Source organism: Rissa tridactyla, chromosome 17 (assembly GCF_028500815.1).
Source record: "Rissa tridactyla isolate bRisTri1 chromosome 17, bRisTri1.patW.cur.20221130, whole genome shotgun sequence".
NCBI lineage: Eukaryota > Metazoa > Chordata > Aves > Charadriiformes > Laridae > Rissa > Rissa tridactyla.
Window position 1 is genome coordinate 5,469,779 of NC_071482.1, and position 23,937 is coordinate 5,493,715.

The 23,937-nt window shown below is 67.5% G+C and overlaps 1 protein-coding gene across 3 annotated transcripts in view; it reads left to right on the plus strand.

The window, feature by feature from the left end:
* LOC128918597 (opioid-binding protein/cell adhesion molecule homolog) overlaps positions 1–23,937 on the plus strand; it is a 319,462-nt gene extending 295,525 nt beyond the window's left edge. For 2 of the 3 annotated variants that reach the window (XM_054223017.1, XM_054223016.1), the window contains 3 exons: positions 71–191; positions 558–709; positions 23,837–23,937. In XM_054223017.1, coding sequence (XP_054078992.1) covers positions 71–191; positions 558–709; positions 23,837–23,937 — 374 coding nt within the window. Of the gene's footprint in view, positions 1–70; positions 192–557; positions 710–4,960; positions 4,981–23,836 lie in introns of those variants that run through there. The other variant, XM_054223018.1, reaches the window with a different exon arrangement.

Genomic DNA, 23,937 nt, shown 5'->3' on the forward strand with positions numbered 1-23,937 from the left:
AGGGGGACGGGGGAGGAGCGGCGGGGCGGGCGCACGGGGCCGGAGGCGACAGGGCTGGGCGTCTCCGCAGACCCGCCGTACATCTCGAACGCCAAGAACACGGGCGCCTCGGTGGGCCAGAAGGGCATCCTGCAGTGCGAGGCCTCGGCCGTCCCTGTGGCGGAGTTTCAGTGGTTCAAGGAGGACACCAGGTGAGGGGCGGTGAGACGGGCTCCCCGTCGAGACGGGGCGGGGCCGGGGGGGGGGGGGGACGGCGGCAAGCCTAGGGGCGGGAGGGCGGCGAGGGGAGGCGGCGGCGGCGGGTCCGGCGGCGGCAACCCGGAGCCGCTCTGCTGCGGTCGTGTCTGAGCACGGGGCCGAGGGCGGAAGGGGCCCGGCGGCACCGCGGGGTTTCTCCCGGCGAGGGCGGCCGCGGCACGGAGAGCAGCGGGCGCTTTCGCCCGGCGAGGCGGAGCCTCGGCGTCGGGGGGATGTGGGGCCGACGGCGGCCCACGCGAAGGGGGCTCTCCGGGCAGGGCCCCGGCGCCGTCGCGGAGGGCCCCCGCCTTTCCTCGCAGGTTAGCGAACGGCCTGGAGGGCGTGCGGATCGAGAGCAAGGGCCGCCTGTCGACGCTGACCTTCTTCAATGTCTCGGAGAAGGACTACGGCAACTACACGTGCGTGGCGACAAACAAGCTGGGCAACACCAACGCCAGCATCATCCTGTATGGTAGGTGCCCCTTTTTATTGCAGCAAGGTTCGGCGAGGCGGCGGAGCCGGAGCAAGAGGAAGAGCACGAGGAGGAGGAGGATAAAGGGCGGCAGGAGGAGGCAGGGGCGAGGCGAGCGGCCGGCCGAGCAGCGGCGCGGAGCTCGCCGCGATAAAGGCGGCGGGCTGTTTGTGGAGGAGGACGAGGAGAGGAGGAGAGCGGAGCGGCGAGGACGCGTTGGACAACGAGAGCGGCCTTGCCGGAAGGGGCCTACGAAAAGGGTGGCGGTCGGTGGAGGGCACGGCGCTTGCGGGCTCACGGGTGTTTAGGGGCAGGCGGCGGAGGCGCCCGTCGGCGCCCGAGGAGACGGCGCCCCCGGCGGAGAAGAGGCTCCCGGCAGAGCCTTGCGCGTCGCTGGAGTGCGGGGCTGAGGAGGGGGCCCGGCCAGGTGAGTGCGCGCTTCGGCTGCCCGGCGCGGCGTTCGTCCGGGTGTCGTACCGGTCGGGGCAGGTCCGGCGCCGCCGCGGCGGAGGGCCGCGGCGGCGTGCGGTGCATCTGGCGCCCGTGGCCCTCCGCGGGCGTGGGAGGGTAGGCGTCGTAGGGCCGGTGGCCTGGTCCGCCGTCCGCGGAGTCGCTGCAAGCCGGCCTTTGTATATGCTGTTGGCCTGTCCCAATGGTGACGGCCTAATATACTGTAAACGTGACTGGACCGATAGGGGTGAATTGGGCATCACTCGGAATGTAAACCCAGCCGCACCTAGCCTCCCACCGTGGTGAGGAGCGTTAGAACGCAAGGGGGTTTACGTTCTGCCAAAACTAGTTTGCCTACTAACGCATCGGGCATCGCTCGGAATTTAAACCCAGCCGCACCTGGCCTCCCGCCTCGGCGAGGAGCGTTAGAACGCAAGGGGGTTTACGGTCTGCCAAAACTAGTTTGCCTACTAACGCATTGGGTATCGCTCACGAGGTAAACCCCGCCGTGCCTAGCCTTCCGCCTCGGTGAGCGGCATTGGAACGCAAGGGGGTTTATCGTGTGCCAAAACCACGTAGCTGCTTTCACGCGACGGGTCGTCACGGGATGGGGAGGAGGACCGGCGGCGGGTCCTCCCCTGGCGGCGTCCCGGCTGGGGTGGGAGCGGAGGGCAGGGCCCGAGGCGGGCGCCGGCGTCCGGGAGGCAGGCTGTGCCAGGTTCGTCCCGTGGCTGCTGGTGACTGTGGCCTCAGGCGATCGCAGGCGTCGTTGTTGATGCAGTTGGGGAGGGTGGCGTGGACTATGGTAGTCGTGAGAAGCTGTGACGCGGGTCTCGGTCCAAAACGGGACAGCGATGAGGTTGGATTCTCCCTGGGAAGGCGTCGCCACAAGAGGCGACGGCCCTGGATGCCGGGCGGTGTCGCGCCCAGAGGACGGGGAGGTGCGTAAGGAACAGGGAGATGGTCGGGCGGTTGCTGCACGGTCGAGGGTGGAGCCCCTCCGCTCCCCGACGTCCTTTAGGGCGAGGAGTCGGGGCGCGACCCCATCGGGTTGTAGTGTCAGAGGGCATCTGGGGCGTACGCGTCGAGGAGTCTCGGCGCGCAAGCAGTCCTTTCTGTCACGTAGCTGAGATTCGGAGGGGTAGCACGCTCCAAGGCAGTCTTTGCGGCTATGTCCGGGCAAGGACTCTTTCCACGGGGAGAAGTGTGCCAGAGAGGTGTCACGACCGGAGGCGAGAGCCTGGGAGCGCGGGCGAGCTCGATGGCCGTCGAGGGCGCGAGGCATACGAGGAGCGGCGACAGGGGCTGGTCGGCCCCGGGGCGCGCGTCGCTCGGGTCGGCCCTCGGCCGCCGCGGCGGCATCGGGTGGGGCCCCCGAAGCCCGGGCGACGTAGCTGTAGGCAGGTGCCGCCGTCCAGGGCCCTGGGAGGAGTTACATGTGAGGTGGGGTGATGGGCTGCCAGGGCGCGAAGGCGCTCGGGAGGGGGGCGGCCGTCGCACGAGGGCGGCGGGTGCCGGGGCCCCTCACCGGGGGCTGTTGTGCCTGTGAGGCATACGGGTTACGGGGTTTGTGAGCCCCAGCGTCGCGGGGTGTCTCAGCCCTATGAAGAGCATGGGGCGATGCGGGCCGACGCAAGGGGGATGCTTGGGGTGCTATGGGCGAGGCCGGCGCCGAGGGTATGGGGCCGCACGGAGGGGGCGTCTCGGCAAGGGAGAGGGCGCTGGGCGGCAGAGCAGCGGAGGGCGGCGAGGTCGCTCGTCCTGGGGCGGGGGTGCGGTCGAGAGGTGCCCTGTGTCATTTTTTGGGGGGCAGGTGGCGGAGGGGAGGCGTGAGCGTGGCAGGGCGGCGCGGTGGGGCGTGGGAGTTGTGGGGGGTGTCTGCGTGGCCGGCGGTGCAAAGGGGCTGGTGTGTCAGAGGGGACCCGTGCGAGGGGGTGCTCTGGGGGTGGGAGACCTCCGGTCCCCTGAGCGATGGGCTCAGGAAGAGGGTGGGGGCGCCTCGTAGGCTGGGAGCAGGCGGCGCATCTGTGTGGCAGGGAGAGTTTGGAGAGGTAGCCCTCGTCAGGCGGGGGCTCGTCCGCGGCCAGCGTGCCGGGGCGAGTAGCGTAGCGCGATGCTGTAAGCGTGGTGGGTTAGTCGGAGCAGTTGGTCTGGGCATGTTCCCCGTAGCATCGCACGGTCTCGGGTGCCCTTCTGTTGTGCTCTGGGAAGGAGCGATCGGGAGATTGTCTAGTGCAATTGGACTGGACGATCTCTAGAGGTGCCTTCTGGGTGGGCGTGTTCTGTGACGGTGCGCCCTGCTGGGATGCCGCGGGCGGGGAAGCTCTGCGTTGCCGGCGGGTCTCGGTCTCCTTTCTCGCCCGTCGCGGCCTCGTCGTCGGGATGCGGGAGAGGAGGCGCGCGTTTGTGGGCGGAGATCGGAAAGGCCGGGTGAGGGAGGAAAGGAGGGTGGCGACGCGGCAGGTCATCCATCGCTGTCATTTTGGGGCAGGGTAGGGTGTATCGGCGGGGTCTTGAGGGAGGCGAGGGGAACCCTGTCTGGGTGGCAGGGGGGTGGCGGCCCCGGAGCACCCGGTTGACGCTCGTCGCGGGCCTTTGCCGTGGTGCGTCATCTGCGCGGCGGAGAGGCGGGGTTTTGGGGGCAGGTGGCGTAGGGGCGTCGTGAGCGGGCAGAGGGAAATGCGTGTGGAAACGGGGCTGGGGTCGAGGCGGAGAGGAGAGGGGGTGATGCGGGGGGAGGGTTGCGGGCACACGGGGGGGCGGCGGGCGTCTCCGATGGCCACCGGAGCCCCCGAGATGGAGGAACGGGGGAGGCGGGGCCCAGTTGTTGTTTTTTGCCTTTATTCACGGAGCTCGTCTGGGGAGTGTTGGGGCTGTCGTCAGGGGCTCGTGAGGGGCGTCCTGGCAACGGCCTCGTCGGCAGGCCCTGGGGAGGGGCCAGTTGCCGGGCGTGGGCCAGCTCATAGAATCGTAGGATGTTTGTGGTTGGAAAGGACCCCCGACATTGTCGAGGCTGAGCGAACGAACGACGGCCTCTGTCGCGCCCCGTCTAGACGTTTCCCGAGCACCTCTCGGGACGGTGACGCGGCTGCCTCCCCGGGCGGGCCCTCCCGGCGCCTGTCCAAAAGGTCGTAGGTGGGATGGTGGTGTTGGACGGCCAGGGGCACCGGGCGCATCCATGCGGCGGCAGGGGGGGCGCGTCTCGTTCTGCGGGTTGACTGGGAGCGGGCTATGGGCGAGTTGGGGGGACACCCGGAGGAAGGTGTCATCGGAGCAGGGGTCGGGGTGCGTTCCTGGGGGTCTGTCTGGGGTAGACGGGGCTACGGTAGTGGCGTCGTGTTGGTGGAAATTGTGCCTGGCCCCCTCTTGTTGGGAGGGCACATCCGGGGAGAGGGGCACTATGGTGGGAAGGGGTACGGGGTCACCTGGCCTTTGGCTGGCGTGGCGTCAGGGGGCGTCTTGTCTCGCCGGTGGGCACGGCGCCTTTGTGGAGGGATGGTTGTTGCCGCCTATCCAGGAAGGTCGGGGAGCGCCCCGATCCTCTGGCGGGCTTCCTCCCGGAGCGTGCGCTCTGGGATGGGGTGCTGGCTGCATAGTGGCGTTGTTGTCGCTGCGTGGTGGGGGCTGGTCGCCTACGGTGTCCCCATAGCCCGGCTTGGGGGACTGCGTGTTGTTGATGTTGTGTGCCGGCCATGTGGTGCTCCAATGGGCCATCGGGCGGTCACGTGCGAACGGGGATCGGACCCGGTGGTCCCCGGAGGCGTAGGAGGGGCATGCGGGCAGCAGGGGGAGAGGGCCCAGGCCCTGGGTCGGTGCATTGAGCGGAACAGGTGTCGTGGGGCAGTAGGTGTCGTGTTTGGAGGCCGGGGCTGCGGTCAGAATGGTGAAGCGGGGGATATTGTACGGGAGGAAAGTGTTCCCGGCCCGAGGGGTGATTTTCTGGGCGAGGAGAGGAGGGACAGGGTGCTGGGGCCATATCTAGTGGTGGCAGAATCTGTTCTGAGATGCCGTGCTCGGCTGTGTTGCATCTGGGTGGGTCGTAAGGTGTCACACTCGTGGGGTGGTGGCCCGGGACGCTTCCGGGGGGGTCTGGGAAAATGGGACGGCGGGCGATGGGGCGTTGTCTGGGTAGGTGCAGTGTTTTTTGAGGCGACGTGGTTCTCTGGTCGGCCGGGAGGGGGGCGGGCCCTTAGGCCTGAGGGGCGTGGTCCCCTCGGGGGTGGGCGGGGCCGCCGAAGGTGGTCGACCACAGGCTGGCCGGCCTGCCCGTCAGGGCCCGGGGGCCCAATGGGGTGGCGGTGCCTGCCGGTGCGGGGGCAGGGCCCGAGGGAGGCGGCAGGAAGTGGCGGGGCGACCTCGGGAGCGAAGAGGGACGGAGCAAAGAGCGACGGCACTCTGGGCGACGGCACTTTTCATGGCACTTTTCATGGCACTTCGCATGGCAACGAGCAAGGCAACGAGCAGGGGCCCTGGCCGGCGGGCTCCAGCCCCAGGAGCCCCCCTCTGCCCCTGCGCGGCCCCAGGGGCAAACCCCAGGCCCCGCGGTAAGCCAGGCGGAAGCCAGGGGGGAAGCAGGGCCGCCTTCGGCAGCCCTGCTTCCCAGGCAGGGGGCCCTGCCTCCCAGGCTGGGGCTGCCTGGGCTGGGGGGGCACTGCCCCGGTTCCCGGGCCTGTCTGCGGAGGGCCCCTTCCTCGTGTGGACCGGCGCCCTGCACCAATAAAGTCGATACCCCCCCCCGTGTGTGCTCTTTCTTGCAGGACTGTCGGGGCCGGGGGGGGGGACGGGCCGCACCTGAGACGGGCGTTAGCAGGCCTGTCGGGTATGTCCGTCAGCTGAGGAAGATGAGGGTCATTGGCTGGGAGGGAGGGAGGAGGCAGGCCAAGGAACTTTACTTACTTACTTAGTCAGGAGGCGAGGGACTCGGTCGGGGCAGTCAGGGAGGCAGGCGAGGGACTCAGTCAGGGAGGCGGGGAGGCAGGCGAGGAACTCGGTCAGGGCAGTCGGTCAGGCGAGGCACTTCTGAGGCAAGAGGCAGGCAGGCACCTAGCAGGGCACTCTGGCAGGCAAGGGACTCGGTCAGGGTGGCCGGTCAGGCGAGGCACTTCTGAGGTGAGAGGCAGGCAGATATCAGGCACTCGCTTCCTTAGGCAAGAGGCGGGCATGCACCAAGCAGGGCACTCTGGCAGGCAAGGGAGTTGGTCAGGGCGGCCGGTCGGGCGAGGCACTTACTTCTGAGGCGAGAGGCAGGTAGATATCAGGCACTCCCTTCCTTAAGCAAGAGGCGGGCATGCACCTAGCAGGGCACTTACTTACTTCCTTCCTTAAGCAGGAGGCAGGCGAGAGGCTCCAGTCAGGGAGTCGGCCAGAGGCAGGCGGGCACTTACTTACTTGCCTAGCCGGGAGCGGGGCGCTCTGGCAAGAGGCGGGCGGCAAGGAGCGAGGCACAGATGGAGGACCTGCCTGACCCGAGTCCCACGTGAGACGCCGCCCGGGGGCCCTCTCTCGTGAGGACGGGCGCCCTTCGAGGGGCCCGCCGGTACCTGAAGGGGGCCGACGAGGTGCTTTGTCAGATGTCGGCTCGCCAGAGACTAGAGGGAACCCGGCATGGTCAGAGACGAGTCGCCGCGCCTCACCCAGCAAGGCGGCAAGAGCCCCATCGAGGACAACCCGACAATACACGGGTATATACACGGTACGTCAGAGGGAGGGGCACGGCCGCACAGACGGGGCCCCAAAAGACTACAGGAAAAGAAAAGTCAGGCGCCGGAAATCGCGCGGCCCCGCGACGCCGTAGGACCCGAGCGGAGACGCCGACGGCCTCGTGCCGAGAGCGCGCCTGACGGCGTGGACCCTGGGAGGCAGAGGCGCCCCCGGAGACAAACGCCAAGCGAGGCGACGATGCAAACTCCTGCACGGGCGCCCGACCTTAGGCGTAGAGGGAATTCCACAGACGGGAAGACCTCTCCTCTACACAAAACACAGACGCCGGCCGGCCGACCCGCTTGGGACGCGGCGGGGGCTGGGGGGCTCGGACAGAGACGCGGTGGCGCCGCCGCAGACCGATGCCAAGAGACCGACGCCGACCCCGCCCACATAAGGAACATTGCCGTAGACGCGGCCCGAAAGACGTGGAGGGGATTCGAGACGGCCGGCGTGGCTTCGCCAACGCCCGCTCCCGCCTGACCCGCATCGTGCCTTTCTAGGAGGGAGCGGCCACATCAGCAGACGAGGGCAGAGCTAAGCCTAGCGTCCGGCCGGACGCCTGCGAGGCCCTTGACGCTTCCCCACGACATCCTACAGCCCGAGCGGGAGAGACGCGGACCTCGCAGGGGGACTGCTTGGCGGCTAGATTTGCGGAGCCCGCCGTGCGGGCCCGTGACGCCCGGCGGGTCCGGATGGGGCGTTCTCCCCCTCGGCTCTGCTCTCCCGACGCCCCGCCCGGAGGGCCGCGGCCGCGGGACGCCCTGGAGACGCTGAATCTCCAACATCTCCGGAGGCGCCGGAGCGCCTCTCCTTTGAAAACGATCATGCAAAGACAGAGGGCTTCGGCCCGCGGAACCGAAGGCGCCGGGGAGGCCTTCCGCCGGCCGGCGCGCCCGCCGGAAAGCGGCGGAGGAGCCGTCGGCGACGGCGTGTCCCGAGAGGACGAGGGGCGACTTTGCCTTAGACGGTGCAAAACTACTTTACAATGACGGCCGCAAGGCGCTCGCGCGGGATGCCCGGGGGGCCGGGAAGAGGACGGGGGCGCGCGCCGGAACGCCATCGTGCCATCCGCACGGTCGGAAAGGACCCCCGACATCGTCGAGGCCGAGCGAAAGACCGGCGGCCTCTGCCGCTCGGGCGTGCCCCCGAGTGCCCACTCTAGACGTTTCTCGAGCGCCCTCCCGGCGCCTGGCCGCTCCTTCGGCACGCTACTTCCTCCCGAGATCTAACCGAAACCTCCCCGGCCTCAGCTTCGGACCGCTTCCTCCGCTCCCGGCGTCGTTCGCCTCGGGGAAGAGGCCGGTGCCCGCTTGTCTCCGACCTCCTCGCGGGGAGTCGTGGAGGGCGACGAGGAGGCCGAGGGGAGGCCTCATCGCCCCGGTAAACGCGCCCGGCTCCCTCGGCCTCTCCTCGCGCCGGCCGGTCTCCGGACCCCTCGCCCGCCCGGCCGCTCGCCTCCAGGTCCCCTGACGGAACGCGGCACTCGAGGCGAGGCCTCGCCGGCGCCGCGATCCCTTCCCCGCTCCCGCCGGCCGCCTCGGCCGCACGGTGTCTGCTCGCGAACGGTCGGTCCGGTGAGACCGTCTCCCCTGCTTATCTTTTCGAGGCCGCCCGACCGCGACCGCCGTCCTACAAACGGCTAAATGTGGCGAGGCCCCGCTCGTCCTGGTGCCGCGACCTTCCCGTGACCTCGAGGGGCCCTCCGCCGGGGCCCTGGACATCCGTCACTTCCTAGAAACGGACCTTCGTCTAGCTGGCGAGGGACCTTGCCCGCGACGGCCTCTGCCGTCTGCCGGCCGCGGCCGAAACCGCTGCCGCCGCGCCCTGAACCCGGGCCCCGCTTCGCCCTGCCTTTTAAATCCCTTCTAAGGGGACGGCTCGACCCTGGCCCCGGGCGGCCCGGTCCGACACTCCGAAACCCCGCCGCTGAAGACGACAGGCAAAATATGCGCGCCAGACCTGCCCGGACCCTGCGTCCCGCCGACGGCCGCTATCGCGGGCCTCCCCGCTCGGCAGAAGACGCTGATCCCCGCCTTGCTACGCGCCCCCGTCGCGTCTCGACGCCGAACGCCTTACATCGGGTGCCGCCTCGCCGGCGCCGCGACCCTTTCCCTAGGCCCGCTCACCGCCCCGTGCCCGACGAAGGCCTCGATGGGATCCGCCCGCTCGGCTGCCCGGCCGGCTCCCTGGCGGCCGCCCGGCCGTCCCGGTCGTAGAATCGTTGAGGTTGGAAGGGACCTTTAAGATCATCGAGTCCAACCTTTAGCCTACCCTGACGAGAGCCGCTTCTAAACCGTGTCCCTCAGTGCCCCGTCTACCCTTTTTTTAAACGCCTCCGGGGATGGCCGACCCGCCGCCTCCCTGGGCAGCCTATTCCAATGTTTAATAACCCTTTCAGTGAAAAAATGTTTCCTAATATCCAACCTAAACCTCCCCTGACGTAACTTGAACCCGTTTCCCCTCGTCCTATCGCTTGTCACCAGGGAGGAGAGGTCAGCCCCCATCTCTCTACAACCTCCTTGCAGGTAGTTGTAGAGGGCGATAAGGTCTCCCCTCGGCCTCCTCCAGGCTAACCGACCCCAGCTCCCTCGGTCGTCCTTCGTAAGGTTCGTCCTCCGGACCCCTCGCCGGCTTTGTAGCCCTTCTCTGGACACGCTCCGACGCCTCCATGTCCCTCTTGCGGCGAGGGGCCCAAAACCGAACGCGGTGCTCGAGGCGGGGCCTCGCCGGCGCCGAGTACAGGGGGACGTTCGCTTCCCTAGTCCAGCTCACCGCGCTGTTCCCGATACGGGCCAGGATGCCGTTGGCCTTCTCGGCCGCCTGGGCACGCCGCTGGCTCGTATTCGGCCAGCTGTCGACCGACACTCCCGAGTCCTTTTCTGTCGGGCTGCTTTCGAGCCGCTCCGCCGCGATCCTATAGCGCCGCGTGGGGTTGTTGTGACCCAAGTGCGGGACCCAGCATTTGGCCTCGTTGAACCTCGTACCATTGGTCTCGGCCCACGGGTCCGGCCTGTCCGGATCCCTCTGCGGAGCCGACCTACCCTTGAGCGGATCGACACGCCCGCCTTAGCGTCATCTGCGAACTTACTGAGAGTGCATTCGATCCCTTCATCCGGATCACGGATAAAGATATTAAAGAGAACCGGCCCCGGCACCGAGCCCCGGGGGACGCCGCTTGTGACCGGACGCCTACTGGACTTAACTCCGTTCGCCGCCGCTCTCTGGGCGCGGCCGTCCGGCCGGTTTTTTTTACCCGGCGAAGAGTACGCCCGTCCGGGCCGTGAGCGGCCGGTTTCTCCAGGAGGATGCTGTGGGAAACGGTGTCAAAAGCTTTGCAAAAATCCAAGCAGATAACATCCGTGGCTTTTCCCTCGTCCGCTAAGTGGATCACCTTATCATAGAAGGATATTAGGTTTGATAGGCACGACCTGCCCTTCGCAAACCCGTGCTGACTGGGCCTGCTCACCCTGTTCTCCTGCATGTGCTGTGTAATGGCACTGAGGAGGATCTGTTCCGTGACCTTCCCAGGCACCGAGGTCGGACTGACTGGCCCGTAGTTCCCCGGATCCTCCTTCCGGCCCTTCTTGTGGACGGATGTCGCATTTGCTAACCTCTGGTCAGCCGGTCCTTTTCTGCGAGACGCCTTTCCGGACGCTCCCGCCCGAGTCCCCCCCGCCGCCTGGGGAAAATGGTTTCCCCGGCGCGGCCGACGGCGCTCGCCCTCGTCGACGCGGCCGCGGCCGGCCTCGGCCTCTCGACCTGGCCTCTGCCGAGCCCTCTGCAGACCACGACCTCCCTCCCGTCGAGCTCGCGGGGAATCACAGAATCACTCGGGTCGGAAAAGACCCTCGGGATCGTCGAGTCCAAGCGTCGGCTCTGCTCTACGAGGTGCTCCCTTACGCACCTTATCGCTTAATGCCGCATCTACATGGGTCTTAAACGCGTCCGGGGACTCTTCCCGTGTCCGACCGCTCTTTCCGGGGAGGATTTTTTCCTCGCGTCCGGCCTAAACGTCCCCTGCTGCGGCCCGAAGCCGTTCCCTCTTGTTCGATCCCTAATGACCCGTGAGAAGAGACGGCGGCCTTTCGAGTCGTCGCAGAGAGTGACGAGGTCTCCCCTCGCCCTCCTCTCCCTCAAACTAAACGGTCCCGGCTCCTTCGGCCGCTCCTCGTCGGATTTATGGTCCGGGCCCGTCGCCGGCTTCGCGGCCCTCCTCCGCGCTCACTCCGGCGCCTCGAGAGCGCTCTCGTGTCGAGGCGCCCCCGGCCGGACGCCGTGCTCGAGGGGTGGCCTACCCCGTGCGGAGCACGGGGGGATGATCGCGGAATCGCGGAATTTTTCAGAGTCGGAAGGGACCTCCAGAGCTCGTCTAGGCCGACTCCCCCGCTAGAGCGGGATTGCCTACGACACGTCCCTCGGGGCCGCGTCCGGTCGGGTCTTGAAAGTCTCCGGAGACGGGGACCCCGCGACGTCCCCGGGCGGCCCGTTCCGTCGCCCTCGCCGTAAGAAGTTTTTCCGTGTCTTTGAACGGAACTTCCTAAGTGCTAGCTTGCGCCCGTCGCCCCTCGTCCCGTCGCCGAAAAGAGCCCGGCTCCGTCCTCCTTAAACCCGCCCTTCGGGTACTTGTAAACGTTAATCGGGTCCCCCCTCGACCTTCTCTCCTCCGGGCTAAAGAGTCCCCGGCTCTCTCGGCCTTTCCTCCTAAGGGAGGCGCGCCTGTCCCTCGGTGGTCTCGGTCGCCCTTCGCCGGGCTTGCTCCGTCGGCTCCCCGTCCGGGGGAACCGGGGGTCCCGAAACCGGACGCGGCGCTCCGGTCGTGGCCTCGCCGGGGTGGAGCGGAGGGGGAGGATGACCTCCCTCGACCTGCTGGCCGCGGTCTTCCCTGTGCGCCCTGGGACGCTGTCGGCCGCCTTGGCGACGAGGGCGCGCTGCCGGCTCGTGGATAATTTGCTGTCTGCTAGGACCCCCGGGTCCTTCTCCTCAGAGCTGCTTCCCGGCGTGTCCGCCCCTAACCTATACTGGTGCTTGGCGTTCTTCCTTCCCGGGAGCGGGACCCTACGCTTGCTTTCGTTGAACCTCCTTTGGGTCTTCTCCGGCCGCCCCTCCCGGCTCGGTGTCGTCGGCGAACTTGCTGAGGATACCCTCTGTCCCCTCATCTAGGTCCTCAATGAATATCTCAAACGACATTGCACCGAGCATCGACCCCTGAGGGACGCCGCCGGTGGCGGGCCTCCGGCTGGACCCCGTGCCGCCGATCGCGACCCTCCGAGTCCCGTCGCTCGGCCGGCTCTCGATCCGCCTCGCTGTCGCCTCGTCTGGCCCGTGCTTCCTCGGCTTCCTAATGAGGACGTTGTGGGAGACGGTGTCGAAAGCCTTGCGGAGGTCGAGGGAGACGACGTCTATGGCTCTCCCCTCGTCCGGCCGACCCGTTGAAACGTCGTAGAAAGCTCTCCGATGGGTCGGGCGTCGTTTGCCCTCGAAAAGCCGTGCTGACCGCTTCCGATGATAACTTCCCGTTCCTCTGCATGTTGGAGGCGACGTCCGGAATGAGTCGCTCCGTTACCTTCCCGGGGACGGAGGTGAGGCAGACCGGCCTGTCGTTCCCCAGGTCCACCTTCATGCCTTTTTTGCAGATCGCGGCGACGTCGGCCTTCCTCCGGTCCTCGGGCGCCTCTCCCGTTCCCCGTGACCTCGCCGAGACGACGGAGAGCGGTCCGGCGATAACCTCTGCCGGCTCTCTCGGCACGCGCGCGGGTGCCTCCCGTCGGGGCCCGTGGATCGGCGAACGTCCGGCTCGGCCGAGCGGTCTCCGACCCAGTCTGCCTCGACCGAGGGAAAGTCTTCCTCTCTCCCGACCTTCCCCCTCGCCTCCGGGCTACGGGATTCGCGACGGACGGCTTCGTCGGCGAAGACCGAAGAAAAGAAGGCATTCAGGAACTCTGCCTTCTCTGTGTCTTGCGCCGCTAGGGCGCCCGTCTCGTTCACCAGCGGGCCTGCATTTTCCCCGGTCTTCCTTGTTCTGTCGATAGACCGGAAAAATCTCTTCTCGTTGTCTTTAACTGCGGGGGCCGAGCGGAGTTCCGATTGAGCTTCCTTCGGCCCTTCTAATCTTCCCCCCGCGTGGCTTTGTCGTATCTCGATAATCCTCGTAAGTCACTGAGCCCCTTTTCTGGACAACGTAAGCCTTCCTTTTTTTCCTGAGGTCCGGCCGGAGCTCCCTAGTTAGCCGGGCCGGCCTTCTTCCCCGGCAGCTCGTCTTTCGGGACGTGGGGATGGCCGCCTCCTGTGCTTCTGAGAGCGCCCGCTTCGAGCGTGACCGGCCTTCCTGGGTGCCTTTGCTCTTCAAAACCGCCTCCCAAGGGACGCTCTCGACCGGGCTCCTGGGCGGGGTCGGGTCCGCCCTTCGGAAATCCGAGGCGGCGGTGCTGCCGGCTCCCCGCCTCGCCTCGCCGAGAATCAAAAACTCTTTTGTTTCGCGGTCGCCCCGCCCGAGACGACCTCCGGCCTTGACCTCCCCCACGAGACTGTCTCTATTAACAAACGGCAGGTCCGGTAGGGCGCTTCCCCTAGTAGGTTCCTTCGCCGGCTGCGTTCCTTCCGCGCGCTCTGGGAACCTCCGGGACCGCTCCCTCTCCGCCGCGTAGTATTCCTGACGGACATCTGGGACGTGGAAATCCCCGGCGAGGACGAGGGCGGACGATCGCGAGACCTCTGCGGGCCGCTCGTAGAATACTTCGTCGGTTTCTACGTCCTGATCTGGGGGGGTCTGTAACGAACTCCCGTCGCCACATCTGCCTTGTCGGCCTTCCCCTTGATCTTTATCTGTACGCGCTCGACGCCCTCGTTCGCGCTGTCAAGTTCAAGACGTTCTAAACCGCCCCCGACGTAGAGGGCCGCCCGGCCGCCTCTCTTCCCTTGCCCGTCTCTTCTGAAAAGCTGGCGGCCGCCGATTACGGCGCTCCGCTCGTGCGCGTCTTCCCGCCGCGTTTCCGCGACGGCGACCGCGTCGTGGTTTCCCTGCGGCGCGACGGCCTCCGGCTCGTCCCGCTTATTCCCCGTGCCGCGTGTGTTAGCGTCGACGCACTTCCGTTGGGTTAATTGTCCTGCCGCTTTCTCGGGGGGACGGGCCCCGATTTGCGCCTGATCGCTCTCGGACGCTACCATAGTTACCAAATTGTCGCTGCTCCTCGCGTCTACGCTGCCACGCAATTCGCTATCCCCCACCGTCGCCGAGACGGGCCGCGAGGCCTCGCCGTCGCTTTTACCCGCGAGCGCCGCTGCGTTGCTCCCGGGCACCGTTTTTGTGATCCTGCTTTCGTCCCCGTCCCCCGCCAAACCTAGTTTACAGCCTTAAGAATGAGCCCCGCTAATGCTTGTCCCGGTCTCTTTCGTCCCCTTCGGGTTACGCTTCCCCCGCCCGATGCCGGCGCGCCCGGTTTCCCGTAGATCGGCCCGCGTTCGAAAAAGCCAAAGTCCTGCCGGACGCGCCGGTCGCGGAGCCGGGAGTTAATGCGCTGGCTCCTCCTATTGATCGTCTACCCCTGCGAACGGTGCGATAGAGGAGAACGCTATTTGTGCTCCCGATCCCTTAACCGGCCGTCCCGGGCCCTAAAGTCGGCGCCCGTTCCGATGTTCCGTAAGCCTCGGAGGGAGCGAAGTTTCTCCCGCCGTCCGTCCTAAAGCTCCCCCGGCGCTGCTTTACGCCGCCGCCCTCCCGACCCGGCGCGCCTCACTCCGGAGGAGAGACCGGCCCCCTGCCTCGCTGCGGCCTCCTCTCGGCCGATCGCGGAGGGCGCTCCCGTCTCCCCTTGGCCTTCTTTTCCCCGGGCGGAACGACCCCGGCTCCCGCGGCTGCTCCTCGGAACGCTTCCCCGTCCGGACCCTTCCCCGCTTGGCGGGCCGCCTCCCGACGCGCGTCAAACGCCCGTCGAAAAGCCCGTACGCCCTGCCAGGCTCAGGGAACGGGCAAGATCGTGCGCTCGCCCTCGTCCGCTTTACGGTAACGACAGACATGATCGACTCTGCCGAGCTTCGCCCGCCTTTTAACAACCGGCGGAAACCTTTGCGGCGCCGACGTCGTCCCCGCCTCCGCGCTCGCGCCGCCCCTGCGGAGGCCGCGCCGGCTTGCCTTAGAATCTTACTCCGAGCAATTTCTCGAGGGCTGCTAAAGACCCGTAAGATCGTCCCGGCGCCTGGGGCGGTCCTGACCCGAGCGCAGGCCCCGACGCTGGCCCCGGTCGAACCTCTTGCCCCGGGACGCGTCTCCTCGACCCCGTTTCGCCGCATGCCGCTGTAGAGCCCTCCTGTCCTCGAGCCGTCCGATCGTCCCGCCTATGAACTCGCTCCGTCCCCTCGCCCGGAGCGCGGACGGAGACGCTGAACGCGACCGGCCCCTGCGCCAAGCCCCGCGGTTCGCCGCTCCTGACCCCTGGATTGGCCCGCCCGCTGGATCGTTCGCCGCTGCTCTGCGGCCCCGCCCGTCCATTCGGTTCTTGACGTGGCGGAAAGCACGCCCGTCCGAGCCGCGGGCGACGTGGTTCTCCGGGAGAACGCCGTGGGAAACGCCGTCGAGGGCTTGACTGAAGCCCAGGACGATGACGGAGAACGGTAGGACGTGTCGGGTGGGAAGGGACCTTCGAAGGCCGTCCGGTCCGACCCCTCCGCCGGTAAGCGGCGACGTCTTTCCCGAGGTCGGATGGCGCAGGCCCTTCCCTCGTTCCCTAAAGAGATACCCTTCTTGTACGAGGAGATCGCGTTCGTCTGGCGGGACCCGCCGACTGCGCCCGATCCCCCGGCGGGTGCCCCGTGACGCGGCTCCAGAGGGGCCCCTCCCTAACCTTCCCGGGCGCCGAGGTCAGACCGATGGGCCCGTGCTTCCCGGACTCCCCTTCCCGACCTTCTCGGCGACCGACCGGAGTCGCGTGGCCTGACCTCCGGTCGACCGGGCCGCCCCGGTGAGGTGTGACCGCCGCCGAACGACGCCGGGTCGCCCGGCCAGCGCGTCCGCCGGCTCCCTCGGGGGGATCCCGTCCCCGCCTTCCGCCTCGGGGGAGCGGCCGCTCGGGGGAGGGCCGGTCCCGCTGCCGGAGGCCGAGGCGAAAAAGCGATGGGGTACCTCGAGACCTTTCCCTCGTCCTCGGTCGCCGCGTTTCCCCCCCCCCCCCCGCCCTTTTAATTCGGGGCGGGCATCCTCCTTCGTCCTCCTTTTATCGCTAAACGCTCTTCACGGAATTCGGTCGCGGCCGCAAGGGACCTCTAGAGATCGCCGAGCCCGACGCCCCTGCCGAGGCGGGATCGTCCGGAGCGCGTCGCTCGGGACCGCGTCCGGGCGCCTCTCAAAAGCCTCCGGACAAAGGGGACTCCGCGACCTCCCCGGGTGGCCGGTCCCCGTGCTCCGGCGCCCTCGCTGTAAACAAGTTTTTTTCTCCTCGGTGCGGAACTTCCCGTGTTCCGCCTCGTGCCCGCTACCCCTCGTCCCGTTGCCGGGAGCCGCCGAAAAGAGTCCGGGAGCTTCGTCCTCCCTCGAGCCGCCCGTTTGACGCTCGTCGACGTTAACGAGGTCTCCCCTCGGCCCGTGCTTCTCCGGGCGCCGGAGTCCCGGCTCCCTCGGCCTCGCCTCCCGAGGGAGACGCTGCCGTCCCTCGGCCGTCTCCGTTGCCCCGCGCCGGACTCTCTCCGGCGGTTCCCCATCTCTCGCGAACCGGGGAGGCCCGGGACCGGACGCGGCGTTCCGGTCGTGGCCTCACCGGGGCGGAGCGGAGGATGACCTCCCTCGACCCGCCGGCCGCGCTCTTCCCCGTGTGGCCCGGGACGCCGTCGGCCTTCTTGGCGACGGGGACCCGTCGCCGGCACGCGGATAGCTCCCTGTCTGCCGAGACCCCCGGTTCCTTTTCTTCGGAGCCGCTCTCCGGCGGGTCCGCCCCTAACCTCTCCTGGCGCCCGACGTTCCTCCTCCCCGGTGGCAGGACCCTCCGCCCGTCCTCGTCGAACCTCGCGAGGCTCTTCTCCGCCCGGCTCTCCGGCGCGGCCCTCTGGGGTGTCGGCCGCGCCCCCCGGTTCGGGATCGTCGGCGAACTTGCCGAGCGGACGCTCCGTCCCCTCGTCCGGGTCGTCGATGAATACGTGAAACGAGACCTGGCCGAGTATCGACACCTGGGGGACGCCGCCGCTTACAGGCCTCCGACTCGAGCCCGCCCCGTGCATCGTGACCCTCCGAGTCCTGTCGCGCGGCCGGCTCTCAACCCGCCTCGCCGTCCCCTCGCCCGGTCCGCGCTTCCTCCGTTTCCGAAGGAGGACGTTACGAGAGACGGCGTCGAAGGCCTCGCCGAAGTCCAGGTAGGCGGCGTCTGCCGCCCTGCCCTCGTCCGGCCGACCGCTCGAAACGTCGCCGAAGGCTATGAGATCGGCCGAGCGTGATTTACCCTGGGGAAATCCGCGTTGACCGCTTCCGATGACCTTCCGCTCTTGAACGCGCTTGCGCGGGATGTCCGGAACGAGTCGCTCCGTTACCTTCCCGGGGACGGAGGCAAGACTGACCGGTCCGTGCTTCCCCGGGTCCTCCTTCCCGCCCTTTCGGAGGGCTGGAGAGATGTTGGCCTTCTGCTGGTCCGCGGGCGCGGCGCCTCTCCCGTCCTCCGTGACCTTTCGAAGGCGACGGAGAGCGGCCGAGCGACCGCGTCTGCCGGCTCTCTCGGCGCTCGTGGGTGCGTCTCGTCGGGGCCCACGGACTCGACGCCGCTTCGGCCGAGCGGTCCCCAACCTCATCGTCCTCGGCTGGCCGAAACTCCTCCTCTCTCCGGACCTCGCCCCTTGCCTCCGGGGCCCGGGGTGCACGAGGGACGGCTTTAGCGGCGAAGACCGAAGCGGAGGCGGCGTCGGGTAGCTCCGCCTTCTCCGCGTCTTCCGCCGCCGGGGCGCCCGTCTCCTTCGTCAGCGGGCCTATACGTTCTCCCTGGCCTTCCTTTTTCTATCGGTATTCCGAAAGAACCTCTTCTCGTTATCTTTTGCCGCGGTGGCCGACGCGAGTTCCGCTCGGGCTTCGGCCCTTCTAATTTTCGCCCTGCGGAGCTTCGCTACGGCTCGGTGTCTTTCAAAAGGGGCCGACCCCCTTTTCTAAAGATCGTAAACTGTCCTTTTTTCCCCCCGAGGCCCGGCCGCAGTTCTCCGTTTAGCCGGGCCGGTCGGCTTCCCCGTCCGCTCGGATCTCGGGACTCGGGGACGGCCTTCTCCCGAGCTTTTAAGAGGTCCTCCTTGAAGTAAGACCGGCCTTCCCGGGCGCCTTAGCCCTTCGGTACCGTCCCCCGAGGGACGCTCTCGACCGTGCCCCCGAGCGGGCCGAAGTTCGCCCTTCGGAAATCCGAGGCGGCGGTCCCGCGGGCTCCCCGCCTCGCTTCGCCGAGAATCGAAAGTTCTCTCCTCTCGCGATCGCTCGGCCCAGGACGGCCTCCGATCTTTCCGTCCCCTACGAGACCTTCTCTGTTAACGAGCGGCTGGTCCGGGAGGGCGCTTTCCCTGGTCGGCTCCCGCGCCGGCTGCGTCGGGAAGCCGTCTTCCGCGCACTCCGGCGACCTCCGGGACCGTTCCCCCTCCGCCGCGTTATGTTGCCAGCGGACGTCGGGGAAGGTGAAGTCCCCCGCGCGAACGATCCCGAGACCTCTGCCGGCTGCTCGTAGAACATTTCGTTGGCCTCTGCGTCCCGGTTGGTGCGGGCGGGGGTCTGTGACAAACTCCCACCGCGACGTCCGGCTTCTTGGCCTTCCCCTCGATTCTTCTCCGTAAACGCTCGACCGTGTCGGCACGCGTGTTGTTGAGTTCTTGGCGTTCGAAACCGCCCCCGCCGCAGAGGGCCGCCCCGCCACCCCTCCTTCCTCGCCCGTCCCTTCGGAAGGGTCGGTAGCCGTCGATCGCCACGTTCCGGTTGCGCCTGTCTTCCCGCCGCGTTTCTGATGGCGGCCGTATCGTAGTTGCCCCGCTGCACGACGGCCTCCGACTCTCCCCGTTCGTTGTTCGTGCGGATGCACTTTAGCTGGGCTAATTGCCTTGCCGCTTCGCTGGGGGGACGAGCCCTTCTTTCCTGCCCGCCCGCGCTCAGACGTTCCCGCGGTTGCCGGCCCGTCCCTGCTCCTCGCGTGTCTTCGCTAGCGTGTGCGTCGTCGTCTCCCGCCTCCGCTGCGACGACGGGCCGCGAGACCTTGCCGGCGCCGGCGTGCTGCTCCCGGGCGCCGCTTCGGGTCGCTCCGCTTCCGTCCCCATCCCCCTTCGAACCTACTTTAAAGCCCTTTCAACGAGGCCTGCTGACTCCCGTCCCGGAATCCTTCCTCCCCTTTTGGTTAGGCTTTGCCCGCCCGTTGCCGGCACGCCTGGCGTCCCGTATAGCGATCCGTGATCAAAGTAACCGAAGTTCGGACGGTCGCGCCCGTCTCCGAGCCGGGAGTTAATCTCCTCGCTCTGCCTGTTGATCCCCTCGTCGATCCCCGCAACTGGTGGCACGGAGGAGGACGCCACTCGCGCTCCCGATCTCTTAACCGGCCCTCCCGGGGCTCCGAAGTCTCTCTTCGTCGCCCTTAGACTTCCGGTAGCTATCTCGTCATTACCTGCTCGAAATAGCAGCGGCGCGTAATCGTCTGAGGGCCGCACCGGGGTAAGGAGTCGCCTCCTCCATGCGTCCCCGATCCCGGCCCCGGGGAGGCAGCCGGTTCCTCCGTGGGATGCGTCCCGTCGACGGGTAGGGCCCTCCGCTGCCCTCGCGAGGGAGTTGCCTCCTACGATCGCCTTCCTTTTTTGCTGGGTTGAGGACGTCCCGAGTCGTGGGGGCGAGCGATTAGCCCCGCGTGACTCGCCAGGCGGATGGTCCTCTCCGTCCTCGTTTGCCTGGCCCTCGGATTCCGCGGCCCCGATGCCTGTGGCCCCTCTTTTCTTCCTCGGGGACGTGGTGATAATACAGGCGTACCGCCTTTCGGACCGTGGAGGCGTCTCCGGCAGAGATTTCCCGTCGTCCGCGTCCTCGTTCGACGGGCCTTCCTCGTTCGGTACCTCGTATCTGTTGTTCAGAGGTACGACGGGGGGGGGGGGGGCGGGGGGAGCGAGGCGAGGGTTCGCCCGCCGCCCCGACCGCGAACTCGCCTCCGTTCCCTCCCTTCGTTTAGGCTCCCGCCTTCTGCGTGGCGGGAGCGGGCCGCGGGGGCCTCCAGTTCCCGGCCGCTCTCCGTCGGGTGCTCCCGTTTCTGTTTCGAGGAGGGCGGAGCCCGGCTCCGCCCGGTCCGTTGCTTCCTCAGCCTCCCCGGTGCTTCTTAACCTTTCCGCTTCCTCTCTCGGCTCCGCCGCCGGGCCGAGCGGATCCTTTACCTGCTCGCTACGTAGGCGACGGTTCTAATAGCTGCCTCCCGTCGTCGGCAGAAGGCTCCGGCGCTCCCCCGCGGCCGGCGATCCTCGACGGCCCGAGCCAAATCACGTTCTCCTCGGGCTTTCGCCCTTCTCCATTTCTCCCCGCCTAGCCTCGCGACCTCTCTGCGGTCCCCCTGAGCGGTCCGCCCTTTCTTCCAAACGCCGTAAACTCCCCGTTTTTCCCCGACTTGGACCGGAGCTCTTTGCTCGGTCGGGCCGCTCTTTTTCCCCCGCGGCTCCCCTTTCGGCGTGCGGGGACGGCCCGCTCCTGCGCCTCTCGATTTCTTTCCCGAACGACGCGTGGCCTTAGAATCGTAGACCGTGTTGGGTCGGGAGGGACCTTTAAAGGCCGTCTAGTCCAACCCCCCACCGCGGTAAGCACGGACGTCTTTAACTCGCTCGGATCACTCGGAGCCTCGAGGATCCCGGCCTCGAACGGCTCCGGGGAAGGGACCTCTGCCGCCCCTCTGGGGAACCCGCGCCGGTGTCTCGCCACCCTCGACGTAAAGAGCTTCTTCCCGACGCCTCGTCGGGCCGTGCCCTGCTCCGGTTTAAAACCGTTGCCCCTTGTCCTGTCGCCACGTGCCCTTGAAAACGGCCCTTCCCCCGCTTTCTCCTAGGCCCCCCTTCGGGCGCCGGAAGGCCGCTCTGAGCTCTCCCCCGAGCCTTCTCTTCTCCGGGCCGAACGACCCCGACTCCCTCGGGCCTGTCTTCGTAGGAGCAGTGCTCCAGCCCTTTGATCGTCTTTGTGGCCCTCCCTCGGGACCCCCTCCGACGGGTCCGAGTCCCTTCCGGACCGCCTCCCGAGAAACTCTCTCCGCCGGGCTGCTAAATAGGCCGACGTCCGCCCTCCGCGACTCTGAGGGGGGGTTCTGCCGACCCGCCTCCTCGCTTCCGCAAGCGTCGAACCCTCTGTCGTTTCCCGATCGCTAAGCCCTGGACGGCCCCCGCCCCCGCGTCGCCGGCGAGCCCTCCGTGCGCGAACGACGGGTCCGGCGGGACGCCCTCCCCGAGTCGGCTGCCTCCCCGGCTGTGTTGTGAAATGATCCTCGACACGCTCCGGGTTTCGCAATAGAGAGTCGCTCGTCGGCACGTGCGTCGCAACCGCGCCGTCGGCGGTAAACGCCCACGGTGCGCGACCCCGCTCGACAAAGCTCCGCTCGAGACGCATACCCTGACGGCTGCGCGCTGCCGTCCTCCTCCGACGCCTTTGCCGACCTGCCTGCCGACGGCTGCCCCGCCCTGCGCCGCAAACGCCCACCTGAGATTCCGCATGTCCCGCCGACGCGTTGGAGAGCCGTTCTCGCCGCCCGTCCGTCCCGCCGCTCCCGAGCGCTGAGGTCTCCGGCTCCGACCGTCCGGCGCGGCTCTCGGTTGGGATCTTTCCGATCCGTTGTGACCCGCGTCCCAACACCGTGACCCGCCGCCGGCATGCGCACCCGCCCTCTCCCAGTGGCGTGTTTGTGTTGCGTGTCTGTGTCGCTCCGTGATATTTCTCGGTAGCTCGATGGCGTGTCTCCGTCGCCTATCTCCGTCGCGGATCTCCATCGCCCTAGAAATATTGGCCGAAAACACGAGGCCTCCTCGCTGCGACGTCTTTCCTCCGCGCGCCGGGCGTTCCCGCGGCGTCCCTCGCCTGTCATGCTCGCCGCTCCGCTTTCCTGACGCTCCCCTGGCTGACCTGATGTCGCGTGAAAGGGGCGAGCTGTTTTGGCAGAAAATAAACCCCCTTGCGTTCTAATGCTCCTCACCGCGGTGGGAGGCTAGATGCGGCTGGGTTTAAATTCCGAGCCATGCCCGATGCGCTAGCGGGCCGACTGGTTTGCGCAGAAAATAAACCCCCTTGCGTTCTAACGCTCCTCACCGCGGTGGGAAGCTAGGTGCGGCTGGGTTTAAATTCTGACCGATGCCCGATTCGCCCCTATCGGTCCGGTCGCGTTTAAGCGATGTTAAACTGTTGCGCTTTGGATATGCTGATAGCGGACTGCACCTTCGGTCTAGTCGTGCTCGTGAACTGGCACGGCCGCGCTCGAGCCTTTGGGAGCGTTCCAGGAGAAACGGAAACGGCTAGCTGCTTAAACGGTGCGGTTTATTCGAGCGACGGATACGTAGCTTCTTACGAATGCCGGTGCTAAATACGCTGTCTGCAAAACACGTGCAAATAAAAGTATCGTTAAATATACGATATGCGCGACAAAGTGATACGCGATACGGCCTGGCTATAAAGGTAAGAAAGAGACTCTCTAGAGAGACTTCTCATGGAGGCGTGTTTTGGTATTACAATGACGCTACGATGAGCAAAGTTCGCGCAAAGGACGGCGTTTTGTCAAAATGTGACGGAACGGTGGCTCGGGGTGGCGAATCGGCAGCTCATCGGTTCCAGAGTGCCGTCTCGTTCCCGTATCTGCTATGCGTCGCGGGGCGAGGCCGCGGAAGGCCGCCTTCCGTCCCCCGTGTCGCTTCGCGAGCGATACGGTACGGGCAATCGCAGACGGTCGATTCTTCGCGTGCCAGCTGCGGCTGTATTCTACCTTAGAAGCCTGGTGATTTTATACCTTTCCTTAATGCGTGAACGATGCTGTATTTTTTTGGCCGTTTTCGTAATGATTCCACGCCTGACTGCCTGCCAGACAAAAACAGGCACGGAGCAGCACCTTGCGCCCGCGCCGGCCGGACGCCCCTCCCGGCTTCCTGGGAGCCCGTCGAGACGGCCCCGTGGGCCCTCCCCTGGACGTCCGATCTCCTGGCGTCCCGTTCCGTGTTCTGCATGCGCAGCACCGACTCCCCGCTCCCCCTGACTTACGAGTACGCCCGCAGGGCTGGCGCTGCCTCACCCCTGGCCCGGCCGGCGGCGGAACTCTTTCCGTGGCCGGACCTTCCCGTCCCGAGGGGTGACCTGCAACAAATGGCACGCGAGTTGACCGCCCTGCCGACTGACTCCCGCTGCCCGGGACTGAAAAACTTCGAGGCGCCGCGTACTTTCCCGGAGGCGCGAACCTGCCGCGCTCCCCGTTGCCCTGCGCTCGGCTTCCCCGGCCTGCCGGCCCTCCTCGGCTGTCGCTACCCACCCGTCTGCTCCTTTGCTTTAGGAGCAGAAGGGCCCCGTCGACCACAAAGAGACATGCCCTGCTCCTGGCCCTCCCCGCTGCCGCCCGCCCGCCCGCGCCGCAACGCTCTGCTCTGGCGTAAACCATGTCCCCGGCTCTTCGCCCTGCTCAGCTGCCGCCGTCTCGGGGACCCGTCTTTCCCAGCAGGGTCGCGGCACCTGGGCGAGCTGCTCCGGCCCCGGACGCGCCTGCCCTGGGCGTCCTTCTCCTCCAACGAGAACCACGTCGCCGCTACAAAACCCCCTCGACACCGCACCGCAACAGCACCGCTCTCCAAAGGCCAAACAAACCCACCGCCCCCCTGGACGGGGCGGGAGGGAGGCGACTCCCCACGTCGGTCCCGGGAGACGTCTGGCTCCCGGAGCGCGATGGGGAAGGGGCCGGGGAACCGCGGGGAGGGTGGGGAGGAGGGGGGTGCCCTTTACTCCAGCGCACTTGCGCTTAACGCTGTCCTCTCTCTTCCTCCTCTTCTCTCCCCGCACAGGGCCCGGAGCCGTGCACGACGGCGGCAACGCGGCGTCCCGGGCGGCCGCTGGCCTCTGCCTCTGGGCCGCCCTCCTCGCTCGCCTCCTCCTCGACTTTTGA